At 44.5% G+C, this 25,986-nt stretch overlaps 1 protein-coding gene across 3 annotated transcripts in view; it reads left to right on the forward strand.

The window, feature by feature from the left end:
• The window catches only part of frem1a (Fras1 related extracellular matrix 1a), a 429,561-nt gene that overhangs the window by 317,495 nt on the left and 86,080 nt on the right, over positions 1–25,986 (forward strand). For 2 of the 3 annotated variants that reach the window (XM_078570514.1, XM_078570515.1), the window contains exons 21-25: positions 3,725–3,869; positions 8,000–8,141; positions 13,708–13,903; positions 17,544–17,808; positions 25,534–25,948. In XM_078570514.1, the coding sequence (XP_078426640.1) occupies positions 3,725–3,869; positions 8,000–8,141; positions 13,708–13,903; positions 17,544–17,808; positions 25,534–25,948 (1,163 nt within the window). Of the gene's footprint in view, positions 1–3,724; positions 3,870–7,999; positions 8,142–13,707; positions 13,904–17,543; positions 17,809–25,477; positions 25,949–25,986 lie in introns of those variants that run through there. The other variant, XM_078570516.1, reaches the window with a different exon arrangement.

The raw sequence follows: 25,986 nt of genomic DNA on the forward strand, positions 1-25,986 counted from the left end.
CTATGGTGGGGTTTCTTCATTCTTTTATGGGTGCTGTGGTGTGGTGCCTGAATACCAGCTCTTTTGGAGACAGGCCCCCATGTTTGAGATGGCTTTGGCGATCATCTTCTGGTCACCTGAGGCCATGAGGGTCCCAGTGTATGGAGAAGTTTCCTGCAGGTGGCTCATCTGTCAAAATGGCACACAAAGGTATCTGTGCCAATGGCAGAGGAGAGTCTGACTCCATCAGAAGCACCCTGACAGGTGCCCCCAGATGGCGTCAGCTGCGTCTCACCCTCCACCATGAGGTCCATTTGGCCCCCCCTACTTTCCTGAGAGGGGCCAGGAGGTGGATGTGGCTCCAGGCTCCTTGTCCCACTGTTACCCTGCCTGGCTCTGAGCTCCTAAGCTCAGAGACAAGGCAATGAAGTGCACATCAGAACTCAGACCCACAATTACTTCAGTAATCTGCTGGGTTTGGCCCTCCAAGATAGTTGCCAGCATGTCAACAGAGAAAGCCAAAGTTCCATAGAATGGGTGATCGTAGCGTTCATGGCCAGGATGGACACCTCCAAAGAATGCGCAACTCCTCTGGTATCTCCGCCACATTTCCTGCACTTTGAGCTGGATATCTAGCACCTGTCACCTAACGTATGACTCCAAAGGCTCATCATCAGACTGAGACTCAGCAGCTCACTTGCCTCCAGCCTCCCTCTGACTGCCAGAGGCCTGCTTCTTCAACTGTACATGCGACTGTGATGTGCCTTCTCATCAGTTTGTGGTTCCCCTACTTCCGAGGCGTGAATATCCACTGAGGTCTGTGTATCTGCGCTGATGTTGGGTGCAGAATAAGGATGTGACGTTGCACCTTCTGAGGCTTCCTCTTCCTCCTCAGGACTTGTGGCAACAGCAGTTTATGTTGCACTGTGTTGGAGACAAAAGTGGAGATGGTTATGGCCATTTTCTACCTTTTGAGGTGAATACGCGGAGACTAACAACCACATTGGCAGCACTGCACACATCGTGAGATGTTATTCAGTGTTTGCATTTTACAATTTTCAACTCGTTAATCCCCGATGCACGAGAGCCTTCATAAAGCATCAATGTCATAACATCATACCAAACATCACGCACCCTCCGCTTAGCTTTCTTGACACAGTTTTATTTCAATTGTAAAGAATGCCCCTTGCAATCTCACCACCCTGGGGCCTTCCTCCTAACTTACTGTTAACAATGGACCGGCTCCACTTGTTCACCGCCTGCTCCAGCACCTCTTCAATATGGGCGTTAGGATGGCCATCTTTGGCACACCACCTCCGGTCTTGCTTCTCTTCCTGGCATTGTGCAATTAAAGTGTGACATTGTAATGATTTATAATTTCCTATTCGATCATTCCTTCATGCATATAGCCAATGAGAATTCCACAGGTTGTACAATTTGCACAATGATTTGCGCCCATTAACCAGTGTGCCTTTCACGCTACCGACTCTCACCCAATAACCCTCGATAGGCCCCGGTACCAATGACACTTGTGCTCCTCACGCCCTTGGGCAGCATACAAGACAATAGCCTAATGGAGCCTCACTCATCCTTACAGATTTAAGGAGGCCATTGAGGCATTTTAGGCAATTAATCCAGGTTCACTGGAGGACGCCAAATCTATTTAGCTCTGCTGCAACAGCCGTCCAGGCTGCTTTGATCAGACTGTGCAAAGGTCTCCTCTTTCCATCAGCAGGCATTAGGACCTCCTGCCTGTCAATTACAGCCTGGTGGAAGGCTCGCAGGGAATCATCGTCGAACCTTTGGGCTGTCCTTGACCTTAAGCATTTCCCATCACCTGGCTCCCTTCTGTTGGCCACCTGTGGAGAGACACAAAGAGTTAACAGTCTGACGTTCTATGTCTCCATAAACACTCGATATTCAGCAGGGTTATGATTCAACTGCATTGCAAAGCATTTTCCTCCCTACCAAAGGCCCTGAAACCTTCCCATTAGCAAAACGGTCAAAAATACCTAAAAACTTTCACTCATTTCTGGCAACGTTTCCAAATAATTATAATCAGCAACAAGACCTTCTTACCCTCTTCAAATGATGATCCCTGGTGCTCCTGTCACAGTCCCGTGCCAGGAGACCCTTTAAATGAATGGACGTGACCTCCTTCCAGGTCACGGTCTGCCACCTCGGTGCCCGTGCGTCCCACCATCAATGACTCATTAGGCGAGCAACCCACCTTCCACTAATGCTGTTGGCTGGCAACCTGCCTGGCAGCCATTAATTGGCTGATTCACATATTATGCGCCGTGTTTGAAGGGCAAGCCACCGACTTCCGGTAAAGACTTCCGCCCACTGCCTAGGTACGTAAAATCCAACCCATAGAGTATAAGAGCAATAAAGTTATGCTAATCATTTTATAAATCACCAGTTAGGCCTGAACAACAGTATTGTGGTCAAATTCGGGGCACCATACTTTAGGAAGAATGTTTAGATCTTGAGGAGGGTGCAAGAGAAGTGATTGTACTCTTTAGAGCACAACAGGTCAAGCAGAAATTTAATATAGGTGTTTAAAATTACGAGGGGTTTCAATAGAGTAAATAGGGAGATTCTGATTTTATTGGCAAGAGGAAAAGAATCCAAAGAACACAAATTTAAGGTAATTGGCAAAATAACTAGAGGGGAGATGAAGAGAATGTTTGTTTTTTGCAGCAAGTTATTATGATCTGCAATGTGTTGCCTAAAAGAATGACAGAATCTGTTTCAATAATAACTCCCAAAAGGGAATTAGATGCAAACTTGCAATGGGAAAAGAGCGGGGGACTGGGAATAATTGGAGAGGTCTATCAAAAAGCCATTATGGACACATTTTTACGCAGCTTCAACATCGCAAAATTGGGACCAAATAGGCGTGCCAAGACCACATTTACCAGCAGCACGACTGATGGCATAATCTTCTGGGAGGCCACCTCCATGCCCGCTATCCTATTAAGGATAGTGGGTGAGCTTCTGATGCTGCAGACCCAATCAGAGGGCCGGCAGGCCTGGAGGCTCAGTGACCCCACTGCGGGAGTCAGGCATTGCTGAAGCACAGGCCAACACGAAAGAGCTGCACTGAAGAATCCTGAAAACAGTAAGGACATCAGGATGGAGGAAAAACTCCTCCACAAGATCAAATGTGGCCACTTTTTCAACCTTTCATTCATGTGGGCCAAGCCACTGGGCCATGGAACCTTCAGTTCTGATAACCACCCCCACCTTGGCCTATGGCCAAGAGACTGCCTCGAATGAGCAGGCGGTCTCCACATACCATAGGGGGCTGTTCAGCTGGTGAGAAAGTTCTGGCAACATGACAAAATCCCCCCTAATTGGGACCTTAACCATCCTAATTGGCTACCCACCTCCATGGAGCAAGCAGCTGATCCTGTTAGAGACCAACCCTGGAAAGCTCCTCGGCAGTGGGAATGCTTCAGAAAGCCATCCCTACACTGCTTCCCCCGATTTTCCTGGCCCCATGCCTCCAACCTCATCTCCAGGGGACCAGGAAAATCTAGCCAATTGTGAGTGGCCTCTTTCTGTGCTGTGTTTTTCCGTGCTTCAATGTGTGAAAGATGCAGAGAGAGAGAGATGGAAAAGAACAGACGTGACAATGGATGCATTCCAAATGTGGGAAAAGATAATATTGCAACCTATTTTTGTTCTGTTTGGAGGAATATGTTAATCTGCTTTCTTGCCCCCTACTCTCCTCTTGCAGGAATGAAGTTGATGTATATGCATGATGACTCTGAAACTGTGGCAGACAGCTTCACCATTCAGCTGTCAGATGGCAAGCACAAAGTCCACAAAGTCATTTCAGTCGTGATTCTTCCACTGAACGATGAACAACCATTACTGAGCAGGTATGTTTTCCTAACCTTCAACAGGAAACCTCATAATTCCACTCATCACAACTTGGGCCCCAAGTGATTCATCACAAAGTCAGCTAGACGATATGTATTTCAATAAAATTAGTCGAGAGGATTCAGAGTTTTCTCTTTTTTAAAAAGCTTTTTATCTAGTTATTTATCTCCTCCTGGAGAATAAATGGATGACACAATGGTCATTTTATGGTCAGTTGAAAGGAGTGTACTAGGTGGACAGAGAACTGCTCTCAACTGTTATTTTCATGGATATAATGTGTAGCGCTGCTTTAGTTCAACATAGAAGCCAGCATTGCGATGATCAAAAGCAATCTATCCTATGTACGATTGCTCAATCTGTTTCAAAAGGTTACTTATTGTTAAAATTTGCTCCAACCAATGACCATATTTCAGGTCTGAGAAGTTAGTAAAATTGACAAAATAATTTTTTTCATGTTGCAAAGTATTTCTATTTTTATAAACCCTTTATGGTTGTATGGCATATAAGGAAGTCCTGTCAGCGTTGTAATTTGATTTGTCTGTGGCTGCCTAACATGTATGTTCACAACTATCATCTCATGTTTGTAATGACACAAATTCACAACACTTACAACTGCTGACATGTATACATACATAATACTTGCTATCTCTCGCTGTCTCAGTTACCTTCCTGTACTGCTCTATTGATCATGTTCTTTCTTACAGCCAATTGTCCTAGTAAATTCGACACACACACACACACACACACCTGGAGTCATATGCACACACCTCCTTGGTTACCTCACAGGACCTTTCTGTTGCAGTGACTAACCTAAGAATCGTTCAGTATGTAAGAACAGTAAGAATAGAAAAGCAGAATACCTTTGAAAGCTGCAAAATTTCAAAATGTTAATGTTCAGAGACACTTGGGTGTACTCGTATAAGGAACACAGAAAGTTAACATGAAGATGCAGCAAGCAATTAGCAAGGCACATGGCATGTTGGCCTTTATTGCAAGGGGTTTGGAGTACAAGAAAAAGGAAGTCTTGTTACAATTGTATAGGTCTTTGATGAGACTTCACTGGACTACTGTGTGCGGTTTTGGTCTCCATATTTAAGGAAGGATGTACTTGCATTCGAGGTGGTACAGTGAACGTTCACTAGTTTGGTCCCTGGGATGAGAGGGTTACCGTATTATGGGAGGCTGAGTAAATTGGCCCCATACTCTTTGGAGTTTAGAAGAATAAGAGGTGATTTCATTGAACCATACAAGATTCTAAAGGAGTTTGACCGGGTAGATGCTGAAAGGTTGTTTCTTTGGCTGGGAAATCTAGAACATGGGCATTATCTCAGGATAAAGGGTTGATCATTTAGGACTGAGGTAAGGAGAAATTTTTTCACTTAGCATGTGTGAATCTTTGGAATTCTCTACCCCAGGCAGTTATGGATGCCCCATTGTTGAGTATATTTAAGACTAGGATAGAGAGATTTTTGGGCTCTCAGAGAATCAAGGGAGCAGACAGGAAGTGGAGTTATGGCAGAAGATCAGCCATGATCATAGTGAATGGCAGAGCAGGCTTGAGGGGCTGCATGGTATACTCCTCCTATTTCTTATGTTTCTATATTCTTATTTAGGGAGTGGTTAGAAAGTGTTGCTCTTTAAGCCAAATGAATATATTAAGCACTTGAGTCTGGGAAGTGAGTACATGGCACATATTCTCTGTGTAAAATCCATCAACATTATTTTCTTTCTGTATCTGTGCAAGATGCTGCTGGGTAAAGATGATAAAGTCGAGGATAGAACCCAAACATCTTGGGCTGGATTTTCCCACAGGAGACGTGAAACAAGAGTAGTCTCTGTTTTTGTGTCAGAAACCTGTCTCCGGAGGGAACCCAACCGAGTTTTGGATTTTCCCTGGCTGAGGGAACTGCTGATTGTCGTAAAAACCCATCTGGTTCACTAATGTCCTTTAGGGAAGGAATCTGCTGTCCTTACCTGGTCTGTACTAAATGTGACTCCAGGCCCACAGCAATGTGGTTGACTCATAAATGCCCTGTGAACAAGGGCAATTAGAGATGAGCAATAAATGCTGGCCTAGCTAGAGACACCCACATCCCATGAAAGAATAAATAGATGTCCACAGTCAGCTATAGGCTTCTACACATAGATCCTGTGCTCAGGGTAGAGCAAAGGGTTAACGTAAGCAGCACATGACGCTGATGTAACTATGATGTAATAACACATGACTAAGTAACAGAGATATTGAGGGAGGACAAGTCCAACCTCATACAGAGTTCCTAAGATAGAGCTGTAAATAAATAATAATGGTTTGAACAAACTACAGTCTCAAGCAGCTTACATTGGGAGAATAGGCAAGCCTCAAAGAACCCTATCTAGACCCCAAATACATGATGAAACACTCAGGGTATTGTCTCCTTCTCCTTCATGGCCTTCCTCCTGCTTGTCTGTCCTCCTGATGCCCGGTGTTCTCCCTTCCTGTATAAGCTGCTGCTCCCCGCATCCAATAGCCTCGGTTTCTAAGGGTGCGGCATCTGCCCCCAGCTACACCTTTCCTGTTGCTCAGGTGAAGTTCAAACAGCTGTGCCCACTGCTCTGGTGCCCGTGCGATGCCAGGAGGATGATGACCTCCGGAATTGGCAAAGTTATTAATTCTGGCTCCTCCCCTGACCTGCAGTGGAAGTTTAACGATGAAGTGGTGGGTCCCTGAAACTTTTAAAAACACTTTTACTTAGCTTTGAAAACTCTTCCCACTTCCATTACATGGCTCTCACCTCCATGTGGCTGGTCTGACTCAAGACAACTGCTGAAGTCTGGAAAATGAGCGTGAGCCGACCGAGTTTAAAAAAGGCTGCCCCGCAGCAATAATATGCCGGGGATGGCCTTAAGGTAAGTATGCGACTTCCACCCCTTAGAAACACTGCCAGCAAATCTGATCGGCTGACAGCTGATTAGTCCCAGGAGCACCAGAACCCAGTGGTGGCCACTGCTGGGACTACAAAGAGTCTCCAAGAAGAAAACAGCATGGATACTGGACTGAGGTAAGTCTGGCATTTTGGGCAGGGAGAGATCGGGGACCCTAAAGGAGCAACAGAGGGGATGGAATGGAGGGCTTTGGAGGACAGGTGGGTGAGTCACAAAGTGGGGGGTACCATCTTGGAGGGGGGGTGCCCCAGATGTGGACAGGGCACTTAGGACAAGGGCAGCAAACACCTTGGAATATCACTTCCTGCAAGGTACCCTCTAAGCCACACATCATCCTGACTTGGAAATATTTCGCCATTCCTTCATTGTGAATGATTGATAGGGAAAAAAACCTTCACAAAGAGTCCTGTCTTTTCACTAAAGGTTCCAAAAAAAGCGGGCTGGCCATATACCTCGGTCTTCCATGGTAGTAGAGGTGAAATTAGGCTCTTAGCTGCCAGTTAATGGCCTCAATAGGCCTAACAATGGGCGGGGAGGCTGACGCCTTACCCACCCACTTATTATGGGGAACAGCTTGGGGGTGGACAGGAAGGCTGTGGGCTAGCCACCTGCCCTATTTTACATGTCTTCCCTGCCAAAAACCTGCCCGGTGGGGGAGAAACATAAAATTCCCTGCAATGTTTGGCGATGAGGATGGGATAGATTGATATCTGCGAGATAAGATATGAATGGATTGTTCAACATTTTCCTCTCTGATATGTTAACTCTCAGCCTGTCTTTGATGCAGAGAAAGAGAAAATAAACTGGAAGCATCAGGCTGGAGACAATTTTAAGTATTGAATAAAACTCCTGTTTAGACATAGAATATGGTGTGTGTCATTTCTGCCCATGTCTGAGGCACAAAACGAAATCATCACTCAAATGGGAGCTTTGCAATCAGTTAAGCACTTGACATTCATAATAGTGATGATCCCTGTGTAATAAAGCACATTTCATCTTGCAGGTCAAAGGTAAATTGTTCACAATTCCTGTGGATTTCTTTGCAGTACTATAACACTTAAATCACAAATATGATGAGATATTATAAATGGATGGCATAGACCTGTGGACGATGATGTAGTGAGCCCCTTAAAGATAAACAAAATATCTTCTCTAACTAATCTAGTTGAGGTTTGTTCACTGACTGGAATATTTTAAACTCTCCCAGGAACAATGGACTAAAGGTGGAGATTGGAGATAGCAGAATCATCTCGAGTGTAGTCCTGGAAGCTGAAGATAAAGACAGTCCAAGACAGCATGTATATTATGTGATAGAAAATGCTCCCAATCAGGGAGTGCTCCAGCTCAAGGTAAGTGGCTAATTTCAGCCAGTGACTCTGTGGAAGTAAGACATTCCAATTTGAGATGCGGCTGATTCAAGCTCTATCAGATGTATAGGTGACTCATGCTGTGTAAAAATCACAGACTGTTTTTCTATTGGCTGTCATTTTCAGAGTTAACGTTAATTTAAATATTAAAGGCAGATTGAGAATTCCAAGAGATTTAATTTTGTTCAGATAATTCAGTGTGGGAGAAGTGTAAGGTCATGCTTTTGATATGAGAAACACAAATTGGAGTATTTTCTTGAGGGTGAGTGACCAGAGCTGCAAAATTCAGCTGAATAATGCCTTTTTTTCAGCATTCTTATTGCTGTTTTGTGTGCAAATTTGCACAATTCTGGTGTAGGTCATGTCAAACATCATTTTGGTAAGGGCATTAGGAGTGTGCGCTAAAAGTATGCAGAACAGGCAGATTGTGATGTCAGTTAGCATGTAATATGCTGTAGTGATGCAATTTTGATCTCAACACCTGAACTAACATCCCCTCTTAACCTCGCTCAGCTGGACCTATGTTCAGCAGCCAGAAGGATCCCCTCACCAGCGCTATTTAAAGGTACCATCAACTACTTGCAGGTTAGTTTCTGATTGATTTTAACTGGCTATAGCTGAGTTAGTGGTAGTATTTGGTGGTTTGTAACCTTATTTAAAATTGATGAAGTCTACAGGGAATGGTGTTGCATGTGGTGAAAGCAATGGTTCTGCCTTCAAGAGTTATGCTCAGACTATTTGCTCCCAGTCATGGAGGCTGCAGTTTCCATCCCCCAGGCCTGCAGCATGTCTGGAAGAATGAGCAGAGTTGACACAGAAGAGGACAAACTGCGAAGGAGGGACGAGGAGAAAGGGGAAAAGGGGAGAAGAGCACATGGCCATTTCCACCTGAAGTCCTGAGGGAGCAAATCCCTTATCTCAATCTCAGTGAGAAACAATGTGTGCGACGTTTCTGTTTTATGAAAGAGATGCTCACTAAAATCTGCCTCTTGCCACAGGCAGATCTACAGCTTCAGAGCAGGGCGAGGATGGCACTGCCAGCTGCTGTCATGGTGACAGTGCTCATGAAATCCTTTGTGTCAGGATCCTTCCAGATTGGAGCATTGCCTTGCAGGTCACCTCCACTGCTATGCCAGGGAGGGGAGTACATTGCATTCATTTTAACCAGAGACAATCAGGCAGAGAGTGTCCATGGCTTCGTAAACTAGCAGGCTCCTTTCTGGAGCAGGGTGACTGCACACATGTTACTTTGCGGGCAATGCTTTGAAATTCAGAGATATACTAGAAGCACAGAGGTGTTTTATTCACTCCACTCCCAGAATAAGCCGTTGGTGTGTGACTGTGCTAAACACATTGTGCAGGGGAATGCTAGATAGCCTGGAGGCCATGCTGATGCCTTTTTCTCTGCACCAGTCCGAAGAGTTTCTACTGGAAAACAAGGGCTGTCCAACCTGGCTTATGACTCCTGTGCACAATGCAAGGGCAGCTTGCATTTAACGGTAGCCATGCTGTCACATGAAATGTCATTGAACAGGCCACTGGATTGCGGTTGCAGCACTTTCTGGACTACTTTTGAGTACTCTCCAGGATGTATTGCATGATTATTCATGGGCTGCTACATCATGCATAACCTCACCATCATGAGGTGATAGCCTCCTGCTACCAGGGTATATGATGAGCAGCTGAGGAGAAGGAGGAAAAGGAGGATGTAGGAAAGGATGAAGAGGAGGAAGAAAAGGAGCAGGAATGGAGAAGGCAACCAATATATCCCCTTATCACTGGAAATGTCTGTGATCACCTCATCAACTACAGTACCAGTGAACTTACCATTCTACAACAGTCTCACACCTTTGCTCTGTTACTGACCATCACTGTAACTGCAGTTTCAACAGTGGCTGTGTGTTTTTGAAGAGGGGTAAGTGGCGTTGGGGAACTTTAGGGTCCGGCAGCGCTGATCGGCAGCACTCGTTAAGTGCTAGCAGTGCGGCTGCTGCAAGGATCTCGTCTGGGGGACCTTCCAAAAAGGAAGGCCCCCGCCCCATCTCCAAAGCCTGCAGGAAGGCCGCCAGGTTTCAATGGTGGTCTCCCCCCGCCAACGCAGGCAAAATGCACACAGAGATGGGAATTGGGCCTCAATTGGCCTCCCAGAAGGCAGCCGACCTGCCAACTTTCTTGCTGCTGGCAAAATGGGGTGGTGGCAGAAGACCTAGTGTACCTTATCTCCGCCAACTCCTCCCGATGCCATTTTGCCAGCCCAGCCATCCCTAAAGGACTGGTAAAATCTTGTCTGCCTCCTTACCCTGAAGCACCCTCAGTGCCGCTATGCAAGCTGGTGATTGCAAGTGTGATATCGAGTGCCAGTGATTCTTAATCTTCAGTTTCTTCTTCCTCTTTGACTTCACGCTTCACGCTTCTGAACTACTGCCAGGCTAGATGGCAGCTCTATGAAATCTGAAAGGAGAAAGACACAAGGGTGGGTTGCAGTGAGGGAAAGGAAGGGGAGTGAAAGAAAGTGAAAGGCAGATGCTTATACCAACAGCAGTTTGTAAGTCAGAAGAGATCATGAGATGCAGGCAAAGTAGAATGTGAGATGAGAATTAGGTATGAGCATTCTGTCAATCTTAATGGTTTCAGCCCCACCTATTGTCACAGCCTCAGCTATGGACAGTCCAATGATGGCAAGTGCCCTTCACCATTGAGGTGAGGACATGCAGCCGTGTCTGTCCCCAGTGGGTTAGCTCCTGCTGACTCTGGTTATGCGACACCTTGTCATTCAAGAGAGAGGACAGTGTATCAGTAAGTGCAGTACAATATGTTTGGGTGATGTGGCTGTCATGGTCGAATAGCTGGCAGCATGTGCAAGGTATGAGATGTGGATGTGAGGCTTGCAACAGTGCTTATACATGTGAGGGTGAGGTGAGATTATGACTGTGAGGAATGAGTTGATTGATGGAGATCATTGGTAAGTGAATGATGGGGTTGTAACGCATTGTGAGGTTAGTGGTGCAATTTAAGTGAGTAAGGCTGGCTGAATAGAAAGTGGCAGTCTCCCCTGACGAGTGTGTTACATTGGAGAATAATAACTCATGGTCTGCACTGAGAATCATATCATGTTTGCCCGATGGTAAGTGACTCCCCGCACTGTGAAGTAATTTATGTTTGTAGGATAGTAATTGACAGCATGTGTGGTCTTCAAGGGTATTGCCTTCTTGTGGATCTCTGCTGTACGCAGACTGTCCATCCCTTTAGTGAGTAAGTAGGTCGTGAACCCCAAAATCCATCGATCCCATGGCTTGGGTAGATCTCCTAGTAAAGAAAGGAAAAGTGCAGGAGTCAAAAAATTTAAACTTTTCTCCATCATCCTCGTTGGCACTTTGTTGTGCATGTTATATCTCAGAGCTATGCAGATATTAGTTTTTTTGGCCTAGATTTTCACTTCCGAGGCGGGTAGCTCAAGTCAGGAAATCTCCCAGCTCACCACACCTGCTTCAGGTGGGATCTTCGTTCTGGGAGCAGATGGAGGGCGCTGGTGTGGGTGGAGTCAGGCCAGCTATTGGCAGACGCAGGCAGGAGGCAGCCACAAGGGTTGCCAAGTGCCAAGACAGGCTGCTTAAAAGGTCCATCTCTGGTTCTCTAGGGCTTCGTTCCGGTTGTTTTCTTAAAAATCAGGCCCCTTAGCCGTCACTGCTCACACCCTCTTCCTCCCCACTTCCCCAAGCCCATACATGTCAACTCATGCTAATCCATACCCCTAGCCACCCCCAGTGGCCCCTTATAACCTCAATGCCAACTTAGTGCCAATTAATACCGACCCATGGCCCCACCCATGCCTTTGGCCTCTTATAGCCCCTATGCCAACCCTATGCTAACTCATGACCCCACCAACCACCTTTTACCCTTATGACCTCCATGCCAAAACATCCAATATTCACATTAGACAGATCTCAGGAGCCACGCTGGGATGAAATAAAATTAAGCTCTAAACATATATTACATACTTCACTATATTAAAAAAATCTCTCATTAATGAATAATAATATATATAAATAATAATAATCAATACATTTAAATCCCCTCAAGTATTGAATCATTTATAAAAAACAAACATTTGTGTTCATAACCCCATATCAAAGATAACTAATCCTTTATTAACCTTTTTGAGCTGTAAATCAAACTATGAACTTATACCCCCACTCTGATAATGATAGGTTGTAGAAAGCAGACAAGCTGTAGTAATCCTATAATGATAGAACCTAGGGTTATGTCAACTGACAGCTTTTGAAACTGCTAGAACAGATTTTTCAACTCTCACAGACACAGGTAGGCAGTTGCTTTTCATCTTTTGCAGGGCTGAGAATTTAAATAACTTTGCAGCTTGACAGTCCTGCAGACCTTATTCGCCCTTCAGGATAATTTATGTCATTTCTAAAGATTCATAACTCCCACACTGTGGGATAAGGCCCTTGCTCCAGAGGAAATGAGATCTGTTTGAACTCAGCACTGATTTCAAATGGCCCTCCAAATTCTAGGTTTCCCATATGTGGGAGTCAGCCCAGTCCCTCTCCCCCCCCCCCCCTCCCCGAGTAAAAATAGGACCTGTCAGAATTGGGGGCAGGACTTTGAGATCTGGGGTGTCCCATTCCCCCTCCCCCCATTTTGGAAGGAAAAATTCAGGCTTAGGTATGAAATAGGGAATTCATTCACAGTGATTTAAAATATCCACTCCATGCTTATAGCTCTGGGTTACAGTTCCTTCTACAGTTTGTTTACTTTTCTCTGAGTCTGCACCCAGGCTTCACCAATCAAGCACAGTGAGCAGAAATAGTAAACAGACTCACATAATCAAACACAGAGCAATTGAACACTACAGCATGCACTGAAAAGGGCATGGCATGTAATAGCCTGCACTGTAACCTTGTCATGTTGCCTGTATAGTAAGTGACAGTTTACACAGTATAGCAACAGGCTGCTCTAAGAAGTAGATCGTGTTGGCAATATACTAAGTTACAGCCTACACTGAGAATTGTGTCAATTTGGCATCCAGGTCTAGCTTGAACTGTGTCATAGAGTTTCTATCATGTGCTTTGTTTCAGTTATTGCTCATGTTTCTTTCACATTTAGTTAAAATGAACTTCTTGTGATAAACACAGTCAGCAATGTAATATTGCTTAACATTTACCTGGTAAAATGGCGGCAGCACAACATTTGCTAGACAATGTACTGGCTTTGTCTTTTAATCATATTGTAGACATAATTTACACTGAAATTTTTTTTTACTCATTCATGGGATGTGGGCTTCACTGGCTGGGCCAGCATTCATTGCCCATCCCTAGTTGCCCTTGAGAAGGTGGTGGTGAACTTCTTGAACCGCTGCAGTTCAAGAAGGCAGCTCACCTTGGTGTTGGCCTTGGATTGGTGTGTTTTCATGTTCAATAATGAAAATCTGTGAACTTCTGATTGTCTCTGATTTTCTTTCTCTGTGCTGAGTTTCTGTTTCATTGTGAAAAGTTTTATCCATCATATTAATGACATGTTTTGTTTCTATCAGGAAGGCAGGGACTGGCTGCCCCTGCACCTTGGCATGAACTGCAGTCAAGATGACATCGATATGAACCGACTGAGATATGTGCACACTGGATCAATTGGGTCAAAGGGTCAAGACAGTTTTCATTTCCGCCTTTCAGATGGTGATAACAGATCTTCAGTGCACCGCTTCCAAATCTCCATTCAGAACATTGAAAAGGGTACAGTAGTAATAATAACCCCGGAGATAATTCACAGCTCAAAAAAACAAAACACAAATAATTTCAAAATGCATAAATAATATTGTAATTAACTTCAATACATGGTTATTTTGTAAAATAAATGAATTGTGTTGTGTGTGAATGCACTGACCTTACAGAAATTACTGCCATATATTTCAAGTATCCATAAAGGCTAGTTGGCCACTTTTCCAGCTCCCCTGATCTACCTTTGTGATCACACAGCATATCATCACCCAGCCATTTTAGATGGCGGTTAGACCTATTGGCAATAGCCACTGTAATTTTGATCAAAATGTGGCATCCTTGTGTTTTTGCATGATAGGATGTAACTAATAAGGCATCTTAATCGACAAACTTCTGTTACCATTTTCGGAACACACTGCCAGGTGCAAGCATTTAGTTCTGACCAGCCATGATCCTTGCTCACAATGCTGCATCTTAACATATGGCCAAAATGATCTTGCCCTTGCGTTATGGCATGAATTTTCTCCCAAGTTGAACATACAATAAGAGTCTAATGGGTTAGTTCAAGCTTATTAGAGATGGTGGTATAGTGGCAATATCACTGGACTAGTAATTCATAGGCCAAGGCTAATTCTCTGGGACATGGGTTCAAATCCCACCACAGCACCTGGTGGAATTTAAATTCAATTAATAAATCTAGAATTATAAAGAAAGTCTCAGCAATGGTGACCACAAAACTGTTCTCAATTGTCGTAAAGACCCACTTGGTTCACTAATGTACTTTAGGGAAGGAAATCTGCTGTCCTTACCCTGGTCTGGCCTACATGTGAACCAGACCCACAGTAATGTGGTTGACTCTTAACTGTCCTCTGAAATATTCAGTGCAAGGGCAATTAGGGATGAGCAACAAATGTTGGCTTTGCCAATGACACCCACAGCATAAAAAGAAGCATTGTGAACAAAGGACAATGTGATAATATAAACTTCTGAATGTTATATAATTTAATAATACTTATTTTAAGCAAAATATCTGATTTTCTTAATTTGCAACTTCAAATTATAATTTAGATTAGGAATGTGCTTTTGAAAAGAATGAAAATACATGGAAATCTTGAGGGATCGGATTTCCAATTTAGACATCTATATTTATTTATTGAAAACTTCATTTCCTGTGAATGTTGTAACCTAAAGGACCTGATGCATGAAACAGGGGGTTTTCTTTTTCCCCATTTGTTATCTCATGTTTTGTGCTTTCTGATTGTTTGTTTATTTTGTACTTCAGTCACCCACCAATCCTGTCAAAGAAAACCTGTCTTCCCGCCCCTTGTCATCCAAAAAATTCACATTGCTACAGAAAAAAAACCTCTCCCAAAAACAGCAGGTATTTCACTCTCACTCAGAATCAGATCGAGATGAAAACTTTTGATAATTAGACTGAGAAGTCTTCCAGTGTCAAGAGACACATGAGGCAGACACAACATCTATTTACATCTGTTTTCCGTAGCTTGTTTTTCCTGGAACAGGTTGAAGCTATAGCTTGATGAGCACTACTCTGCATCAACCAGGAGTCCCTCCTGCTCATAACACCAGCCATAGATTGGAAGGATTTACAAACTGAAAATCAACCTGTTTGGCTGTGATATGGAAGCACCTCCCTTAGCCATCAAGTCCTGTAGTGGAACGTGAACCGAAAAGGTTCTGGCTCAGAGGCAGGGACAGAATCTAGTGCACCACAAGACCTCCTTTGATAATTAAAATGTTGTAAATTTGCCATTGAGTGGATTATCATTGGATTCTAGGAGTTAAAGCAGAGATAGATTTGTTTATTAAGGAACCCTTGCCCTATTCCGTAAGTGTAGCTGTGCTCAGCTGTAGTCCATTCACAGCTAGGCTATTTGTGTTGCACTGCAAGACCCGCCTCCACATTCACTTTCTCTTTTGTAGGCCTTAACTTAGTGCTTCAGCTGAACTCCACTTCTTCATTGCTTAGCCCCAGCCCTTGTCTACTTGGGCCATAGGCCTTTCCCCTCCTGTTCTAGTCCTGGGTGGAATATCCAGCTGTAATGACTTGGTGAAGCAGACAGGTTTCAGAAGAAACAGATAAACTTTAATACAGAGAGTTTTTCAGGGGCTACATTCTCGATAAGGGCTCTGGCCAGGAAGCCCCACCCCCAGATTACCCACACTTAGGGCTCATTGGTCAGAACCTCACAGAACATCACGTGACCCCTGATAGACAACAGGAGAGGCTATACCCACAGTTACTACAGCAGCTTAATAAAATGCCCCCAGGGTCTCCCAACCTCATTCCCTGTCCACAAACAATGTTGAGGATATTCATTTGTATATTATAACTATTTTTTGTGCAGCACAGTATGGCAACATTTATTGCACCTTACTAACAGTCACTTGATAGTACAGAACTTGAATATTGCTGAAAAGAGAGACATATTGCCAAAGATTTTCTTACATTTATCAGGACAAATGCAAGAACGCCAAGTTTCAAAAGATCACAGCGATTTATTCTGCAGGAGAAAAAGGTGCAGATTGGGTGGTAAGTCAACTCTGGCCGAGGCATTGCCATGGAGAAAGCAACAGGGAGCTATAGGCTCCTGGATAATTGAAAGCTTGAACATATTCCTTTTATTTGGGAAGACAGTAGCATAGTGATAATGTCACTAGTAATCCAGAAGGCCCAGGTTAACTCTCTGGGGACATGGGTTCAAATCCCACCATGGTAGCTGGTGAAATTTACATTCAATTAATAAACCTGGAATTGAAAGCTAGAGTATTCCTTTTATTTGCAGAGAACGGGTCCCTGTGTATGAATGTATGTTGCAAGTGTAAATGAGCCATGTTACAAGCTTGACTGATTAGCTTAAATTGATAGTTAGTGTAGCCATTAGCACACTCAGGATTGTTCAGCATGTGCTGCCAAATTACGGAATCACATCTATCAGTGGACGTTTTGTCTTGGGTTTTGCAGGCATGGGCTGGTCGAGCTATGATCTGTATCTTCCTATTACGAACAACCAAAGGATGTTAAAGCCTTGTACCTTTTTAGAATTATCAGGGAACTTGGGGAGCCTAAAGTTCCCCATTGCTTTCTCCATGGCAATGTCTTGGCCAGTCAGAGTCGACTTGCTAACCAATCAGCACTCTCTTCTCCTGAAGTATAAATTGTTGTGATGGTTTCAAATTTGGCATTCTCGTGTTTGTCCTGATGAGTGCAAGACAATAAGTTTCGGCAACGTGTCCCTTTTCAGCAATATACCTTGCTACTTGATTTTTTTTAAGAATTCATTTAGATGGTAAATGTACTTCAGGGGTATTTGTAATAAATGAAGCAGTAAATGGTTTAATAAATGCCCCAAAGTAGCACAAAGAAGAACCTAACACAAATAAATTAACACATTTGTTAAAATTAAAGGTGAAAGCTATTTCTTTCTCTAAAATCTTTTATAAAGGCATATTTATTTACTTTTATTTCTTATTTATTGACATCATCCTTTCTTTGCTGGTCTTCAGCCTAGAGCTACTACATCTGCAGCCCTTATAAAAGTTAGCTGCTGCATATGTGACTATTCAGTTTTTGAAAGTTTGATGTACTTTCTAACTTTTGAAAGTTTTTAATACCCTTTCTTTATATATCCAGGTGAAATTGTTATTTTACTAAAACCACTCACCATCATCAAGGGAGACAGAGGCACTTTGACAACAGCCGTCCTTCTTGCTTCTGATGGTACAAACAAACCTGAGGAGCTGCTTTATGTCATAACAGTGCCACCAAAGTATGGACAAGTAGAATATATCAACTACCCTGGAGTGGCAATAACCAGTTTTAGCCAGATGGATGTGGCAGCTCAGACAGTTTCTTATACTCACAAAAGCAAGGCAGCAGCTACGAGAGATTCATTGAGGTAAGAATGTGTGTTTTTATATGAAGGTTTTGAAGTAATATTAATCAATAACACTTGAGTCCATTAAATTAATCCATTGCATGTCTCATAATCACATTTTCTGTATGCATTGTTGGTTAGTTATATGTTAAGAACATGGGGATATTAGCATTCTTTTAATAATAGTTGGTAGCTAAAATTACATCAGCTAAAACTTTCTGCAGTTGTTTCTGACATGTTGATATATTTATGATTCTAAATGGATGCACTCTGATTGAGGTTTCCCTCTGCAAGACTGCAATTTTTCTTCCATTAAAATTAATTGCTGCAACATTGGCTGGCTAGTGCAGAAACAGCGCATCCTAGCCTCCACGTGGATCGAGAGTGCCTGTGTTCACAGCCTAATGTGACAGGACTGACTATAACATTGAAGGCCAAGTGATGTTTTATTAGGTTGGCTTATTAGCACTGTTCTATATGATGCGTGGTTTTACATTGAGCTAGCTGATTTCACCAAGGGTAAGTAAAAGTGCTGCAATTTGCTTCCGTGCCCCTTCACTAAGCAGGGGAAAATTCTAAAGCAAAATATTGGGGAAGGTGGGAATCTGTTATGAAAACAGAAAATGCTGAAAATACTCAGCAGGCCTGGCAGCATCTGTGAAGAGAGAAACAGATTGAACATTTCCGGTTGTGACTTTTCATCAGAACTGAGGAATGCTAGAAATGTAATAGGTTTCGGGCAAGTGAAAGGGGGAAAGTGAGAAGAAGAAAAAATGGAAGGTCTGTTTAGGCGAAGGGCAGGAAAGATTAAATGACATAAGGTTTATTGGTGTAAGGCTCCCTTTTCCTTCTCAGAGCCCACCTGCCCTTCCCTGCAGAGCAAGAGTGGGAGAGCCCTTCCCTGCAGTTGAGTTTAGAGTTCAACCATCAAGACAATTCTTTGATCAATACTTTGCAAAATGGCAGCCATAATGTGCAGCCATTTATGTGGGCCAGCATCCACTCATTGGTCTGCTGTGCATGACTCCATGATGTTGGCCACACTTTCAGAGGAAGTGGTCAGGAGTGCAAATGTCTGAGATATCAGGGCACTCAAAGCAGAGATAGACTCCTTCATCTTTTGTGTAAAGGTGTGCACAGCTTTTGAAAATTTTGACAGATGGTCATGCATTTCCCTTTGCTGCTTCACAAGTACCCATTTAGTGAATAATCCTTGTGGCTCAGCATCTGTGTCAAGCTGAGCAGAGTTTGAAGTGTCCTGTGCCCTGCAAGAGGGACTCTCCATTGATGTCCAGGTCTTCAGTACCTGCTCTTGCTCACATTTGATATGGTCCTCACTATGTACCACCCTATCTAGCTGAGAATCTGGGCCCATCATGGTCTGTATATCAACACTGATGGAGAGTACACATGAGTCATGTGACACTCCTCCTCTGAGGAATCCACAGACTCTTTCCCCCACCTCCCACCCCCATTATTCTCTGGTGGGTCCAGCAATTCACTGATGGGAGATGAAAGACATGAGTTAGTGCTGAATGGATGTGAAATAGTGTTCCAAGTTAGCATGGTGCATATCATGGCATTCAATGTCATGGTGACATCAATTGACATGAGTTACAGTTCAGTTCCAAGGCTGGAAATTTCCCGCCCCTCACACCAGCGGGATCTTCTGGTCCTGCCGACGTGAACGGAGATTTCAATGGCTCACCAGCCCTGCTGGAAAATTCCAGCCCAAGTGTTAGTGTGTTACCTTATGCTGTCACAATGTCTCTAAGCCACCTTCATCTCTTGTTAGCAATGGCCTGTACTGCAGACACCTTGTCGATCTCCAGGGCTTTCTCCTCCATCGCGATCAGGGTGGCCTTATATCCAGCACCACCCCCGAGCCTCTTCCTGCAGTTGTAGGCATTCTTCTACTGCAATGAGAAAAGACCAAGAATTAAGGACTGAATTTTCTCCCTGTTGTGGGGGGAAGCTGATGGGCGGGCGCATAAAGGCGCGCTTCCGATCAGCGCACCCGATTGGAGGCTCACTGCCATTTTACGTGGGCGGGCCAATTAAGGCCCACCCAGCAACCTGTGTGGGCTGGGGGGAATCCCAAAAGTGCAGCCTCAGGAAGATCAGCTGTACATGCAAAAAAGACAAAAATAGAAAAATAAAATTTCCCTTACATGTCCCCTCATGTGACAATGTCACATGAGTTGGGACATGTCCATAATTTTTACAAAACCTTTATTAAAATTTTTTAAAGCCTACATGAAACCTCATCCCGCCCGTGGATGAGATTTCATGTATTTTCTAGTTCCCAAAGGGACTCCTGGCCTTCCCACCAACCGTCCTTTAATTATTTAATTGACCCTGTCAATGGCGTTAATTGTCCATTGACAGGTCGGCGGGCGTGCAACTGATTTGGCTGCACTCCCGCCTTCCTGAAAATTTAAATTGGGCCCTGCCTCTGCTCGCCAACTCGTAAAATTCTTCCCTAGGACTGTGCAAACAACATACAACATACAAACAACATGTGAGCAAGGAGCAGGAGTGGGCCATTCGGCCCCTTGAGCCTGCTCCATCATTTAATAAGATCATGGCTGATCTGATAGTAACCTGTAATCTGCATCCCCCTACTCCTGATAACCTATTTGCTTAGCAAAAATCTACCCACATCTGCCTTAAAAATATTCAAAGACTCTGCTTCCACCACCTTTTCACGAAGAGAGTTCCAAAGACTCACGACTCTCTGAGAGAATAAATTTCACCTCATCTCCATTTTAAATAGGCAACCCCTTATTTTTAAACAGTGATACTTAGTTCTAGATGTTCCCACAAGGGGAAACACCCTCTCCACATCCACCCTGTCAAGACCCCTCAGGATCTTATATGTTTCAATCAAGTCACCTCTTCTAAATTCCAGCAACACAAGCCTAGCCTGTCCAACCTTTCCTCATAAGACAACCCACCCATTCCAGGTATTAGTCTGGTAAACTTTCTCTGAACTGCTTCCAACGCATTCACATCCTTCCTGGAATAAGGTGACCAATACTGTACACAGTACTCCCGATGTGGTCTCACTAGTGCTCTGTATGACTGAAGCATAACCTCCCTTACTTTAGTCTTCAATTGGTTGCTGTGGATGGCGGGAAGACATTTGAGGAGGGTTATTTTGAAGAATGGGAGTGAGTGGGATTGCAGGTGTTATTCTGTCTGCTAGATGGAGATTTGAGGAGGTTGGAGAGAAAGGAATGTATGTAACAGGAAGATGTGTCAGTCAGAGGATTCATGTACAAGCTGTGAAGATGTGAGAGTGATGGCTGTCAGCTGAGAGTCATTGCACTATTTACAGCACTGGATTCAGGTACACTGCGCCACACTTCAGTCACTCACTGCCTCGGCAACTTGAAGCCAAGCTTGTTTGGTGACGATGCCTAGCTTCCTCCTGATGTCCTCCGGAAAGAGAACTTCTCTCCATGCCCTATTTCCAGCACACCTCCAGACAGACACCTGTGAACATTGTCTCATGAGGGGGACATGTTAATAATTTTTTAATGTTTCTATTTTTAAAGTTTTTTCCACTGTCGCTATTCTCCCTGAGACAGGACTTTGCCTCAGGGAGAAGTGCGCTCTTTCGCGCACATGCGCGAAAGAGCGCACTTTGACAGGTGGGGAAATCCTCCCCGCCCCACACAGGAAACGCATAGCGCTTCCTGTTGGGGATGCCGCTGGGAGGGCCTTAATTGGCCCACACACTTAAAATGGCGGCGGGCTCTGTTTCAGAGTCGGGGTCGGCTGCCTGCCCGCCGCCGAGCCAGTGGGGCCTGCATGCCATCCAAGGGCAAAATTCTGCCCATCGTCCCAGCTGGACTCCCGAGTTAGTCAGGGAGTCCAGAGACGGGCTGTTCTTTGGTTTCCTCTGAGAAAGAGCAACCACAAAGCTGTATGTCAAGGAGTCGGGTTCCAAACCCAAATATGGCCCCACCATTGCTTCATACACAGCTGGTGTAAATATTTAAGCATATTTTGGAGCCTTTGAATTTTCCACCAACTTCTTTACCAGTGAGGTTCATACATCTTCCGGCAACTAAATTCCAATACAGAAGTGATAAAATAGCTCTAGAAAATGCTGGAAATGCTCAACAGGTTAGGCAGCACCTGGGAAAGAGAAATAGAGTTAATGAGCAGAATGTTCCTGGCCCTGTGGAGGTGCCTGCCGGGAGAATAGTGGGGAGCTGGGCTGGGATAGCTTCAAGATGCATTCCAGCCACTGAGGAAGTTTCCTGATACAGACAGTGATGTAGTTTGGCTCTACAGAGGCGGTCAGCCAATTTTAAATCCTTAAGGCCCCAATTAGGGCTAATTTTTCAGGCTAACCAGCATTTTACTGGCAGCAGAGTGGTCACTATGTGGATAACCTGACTCTCTTGGAGTGTTGTAATCAAGGAGACACATCCCAAATGCAAGGGCAATCAGTTCATTGAGTGAATGGGCAACAGTGAATCACATGAAAGTGAATCCCCCAAAGTGCAACACTGTGGAATTGTGTTTCATGTGCAGCCCTCCTGATCCCCCTCCCATCAATGTAGAAATGCTGAGATTGCACAACAAGCATGCATTAAACTATTAGGAACCTACATTCAAAGAGAACTCAAATGGGATTACCATTCGTGAAATGTTTAAGAGATCAAATGGAGGACTTCCCATGCTATGTCTTCTTGAGCATCACAATGTATCTCAGATTGACCTTTTCACTGTGTTTAACAGTTATGTAAGACCCGTTGTTTGGAATGCTGGACTTACCAAAGAGCACGTGAACAAACTCGAAAGTATTCAGAAATAAGCATTGAAACTGATCCTAGGTAACGTGTAGCAAAGCTACTCTGACACATCAAGCAACTGAATAAGTGTTCCCTTGCTGAAAGGCAGAAGAAGCTCTGCCCGGACTTTGTTAGAAAACTCTTGAATCCCAACTCCCATTGCCACTATCTCCTGCCACAATCGCACAAAGGTAAATGTTCTATCAATCTCTTGGATGGAATTATGGAGAAAAGACACCATTCCACAAATAAGATAATAGAACACGAGACAGCCCAATCCCTGACCTTATAAAACTGATAAATAGTATTGAAATGATTGAGAATTTAATGAACTCAACCTGACAACACGTGATCTATGGATTTTAATTCAAATTGCAGTGTGCAGTGGACCTTTCTTTTCCATTCTGTAAATTAAGATGACTTGTATTTTGCAACGTATCATAATTATTTGTATGCTGAAATGATAATAATTCTGCAACTCTTATTATTTTGTACTTTATCTTTTATTTTAATGATTGTCTATAATTATGTTATGAATTATGATTACTTGTTTTATTTGCATAGTCATAACAAATTGGTATCTGCCGCCATGATAATTTGTCAATAAGCCAATTATCCGTCCGTCCGTCCATCCATCCATCCATCCATCTAGGAAAGGCCACCCGTGTCGGTCCCTCCAGAAGGCACTCCATTCTGTGGGGCCTAACACCTTCCCTAATATTTAAATTTACGCCTCCAATGACACCTCCATGATGTGGCACCCTTGATGCTCCTGACCTCCCTCAGCAGCACTCACCTCTCCCGGTGGAGCTGCCTCAGCTTCAGAGCCGCTGGCCTTCTGGGTGACAGCATCAAGAACTACCAGGCAACCTTGATAGGATGGCAAACATAAGGATGGCCAATTAGGAAACTGCCTCTGGGAATATCCCTGAACTGATCTGGCAGCCGGCAAGTGTAGGCTCAGGCCCCCAATTTGGCCCTGACATCACACACGGGGGAAAGTTCTACCCAATCTTTCAGGTCATTGACCTTTCGTCAGACTTGATGGGTGGGTTATTTTCCAGAACACCCCTGTGGTGGGTTTAATGGTGGGTTGGGGAGGTGGTGAGCAATGTGGTGAGACCCAGAAAGTCGGTTTCTCGTCAGTGTAAAATGACAGTGGGAACGTGAACTCCCGCCTGTCATGCCGGGTCGCCATTCCCGTCAGAGGCTGGCGTGAAACTGTTTTGCATCCATTAATGGGATGCAGATGAAGGCCCGACTGGAATCGCTCCCCCCCCCACCCCGCCCCCGCCACCACCCCCTCAGCCCACCCAATCATCCACGCCGCCAGCGGGGCCTGGACCAATGTGTGCAAATGTCGGACTAACTTCAGGAAGGCCTGGGGCAGCTCACGGAGATTGGAAGGGAAGTTGGAGGCCTCCAGCGACTGGACCCTGGAACACCACATGCAGCAGTGGGTGGGTGGAGCATCCACAGCTTGGATCTTCTAACTTCAGGATCTTCCAGGATGTGGATTTTCTAACTCCAGGACCTTCCAGGAGGTAGATCTTCTGTCTTCAACGATGGATCAGTTGATGCCTGGATGCCTTTTAAATATGGCACCCGAAAATGAAGGCGGGGCATGAGTCATCAAGTCCAACCCACCACACAAAATGTCGGGAAACCCCAGACTGCATAATTAATTAGGCCAGTGCTGTGCAATACAACATGAATTCCCAGTGGCCTCCATGGTGGAAGCCCCCACCACGGGACTTAGTCCTGGAATGGAAAATTCCGGCAATTAGTATTTCCATCATTTTCCTTGTTTTTAGTTCAGGTTTCCAGCAACTGCAGTGTTGTGTTGTTTAAAAAAAAACTACAGTAGTTTTCGGCTGTGTATGTGCTGGTCATTTGCCATGCCCTTACACCTATGGTAACTGCCGAGAAAGAAATGTTTGTTAAGAGATTACTTTGCTCACGATGACCATGCTAATAATAAATGGCTGTAGTCATACATGTTGAAAGTGTCCAGTGAGACTAAACGTAGGGCTGGATTTTATGCTCCCCGACCGGCGGGTTTGAAGGTTGGAGGTGCACATAAAATCCAGCAGGTGGACTTCCCAGCATCAATCCACTCACCTCCAATCTGTTTGAAATTTTACAGGAAGCAGGGAAGGTATCGGGCAGCCTATTGAGAGCCTTAAGTGATCAATTAATGGCCACTTAAGGGCCTTAACCCCCCCACTCCGCTGGTATTTTACCCACGGTGGGAGGGGAAGGGCCATGCCATGTTGGAAGGCCAGCAGCTTTAGTTGCAGCTGGTGTTGGGCAAGGGGGAGACTTCCTTTGTGGGCTCCATGGCCCATTGGAGGCAATCCTTCCCCCCACTTTTAAACCTTTAACCCTTCCCCAGTTCTCTTGAATTTGGTCCTCCACTCCTGTCAAGACCAGACCCTGACTTACCTGGGCTCCTCGGCCAGCTGGGACTAGCTGTAGTCCCAGCAGTGGCCACTGCTCCAGGCTGGCGCTGCTGGGATTACAGAACTGCCGGCCATCCAATTAGCTAGAAACTAAGGCGGGACTTCACCTGAGAAAGAGGTGGATGTCTCACCTTAAGGTAATTAATGCTGCTACTGATGTTAAATTGCTCTGGGGCACCCATTAGGATTGTGGGCAGCCTCCCCACCAGCTATTGAGCTGGGGGTTAGGGACCACAGCACTCTGTAAAATCCAGCCTGCAGCCTTGCTAGTTCTGCCAAGCCATGTAAGATGGCAACAGTTTGTCAGTATAATGTATAATGTACATGACATAGAGGCTTGTTTCTGAACTTTGTTACAGAGCCACTGGGACCCGAATCCCTGTTAAAGGTGTGTATTATTTTATTATTTCATTTCTATAGATGGTGAATCAAGAAAACTTGCTGAAGGCTGCCTTGCCTCTGACTCTCTTTGCTAGATTCATTGTCAGCAATGGGCTGTCCACAAGAAACGGAAGTCTAGAGATCATCATTGAGAACATTGATCGCATCCTGCCCACACTGTCGAACAACAAAGGCATTCGATTGGTTGAAGGCTCCATGAAGTCCATTTCTCCAGAGGTGCTACAGTTATCTGACCCTGATACTCCCCCACAGAACCTTACCTACATCATTGCACAGCATCCACAGTTCGGCCAACTATACCGCAAAGGGATTGTACTTCGTCAGCACAACTTCACGCAGTTGGATGTTGACAACATGGATGTAGCATACAAACATGATGGAGGAGATTCGCAGATTGACAGGTTTACCTTTATTGTCACTGATATGACCAATCACGGCTTTCTGGTCAATGGAAAATTGCACACTGAGCCATCTGTATTCACAATTGAGGCAAGTGGTTTAAGATTATCAGTAGTTTTAGATATAGA

This window comes from Cetorhinus maximus, chromosome 2 (genome assembly GCF_964194155.1).
Source record: "Cetorhinus maximus chromosome 2, sCetMax3.hap1.1, whole genome shotgun sequence".
NCBI classification, from domain to species: domain Eukaryota; kingdom Metazoa; phylum Chordata; class Chondrichthyes; order Lamniformes; family Cetorhinidae; genus Cetorhinus; species Cetorhinus maximus.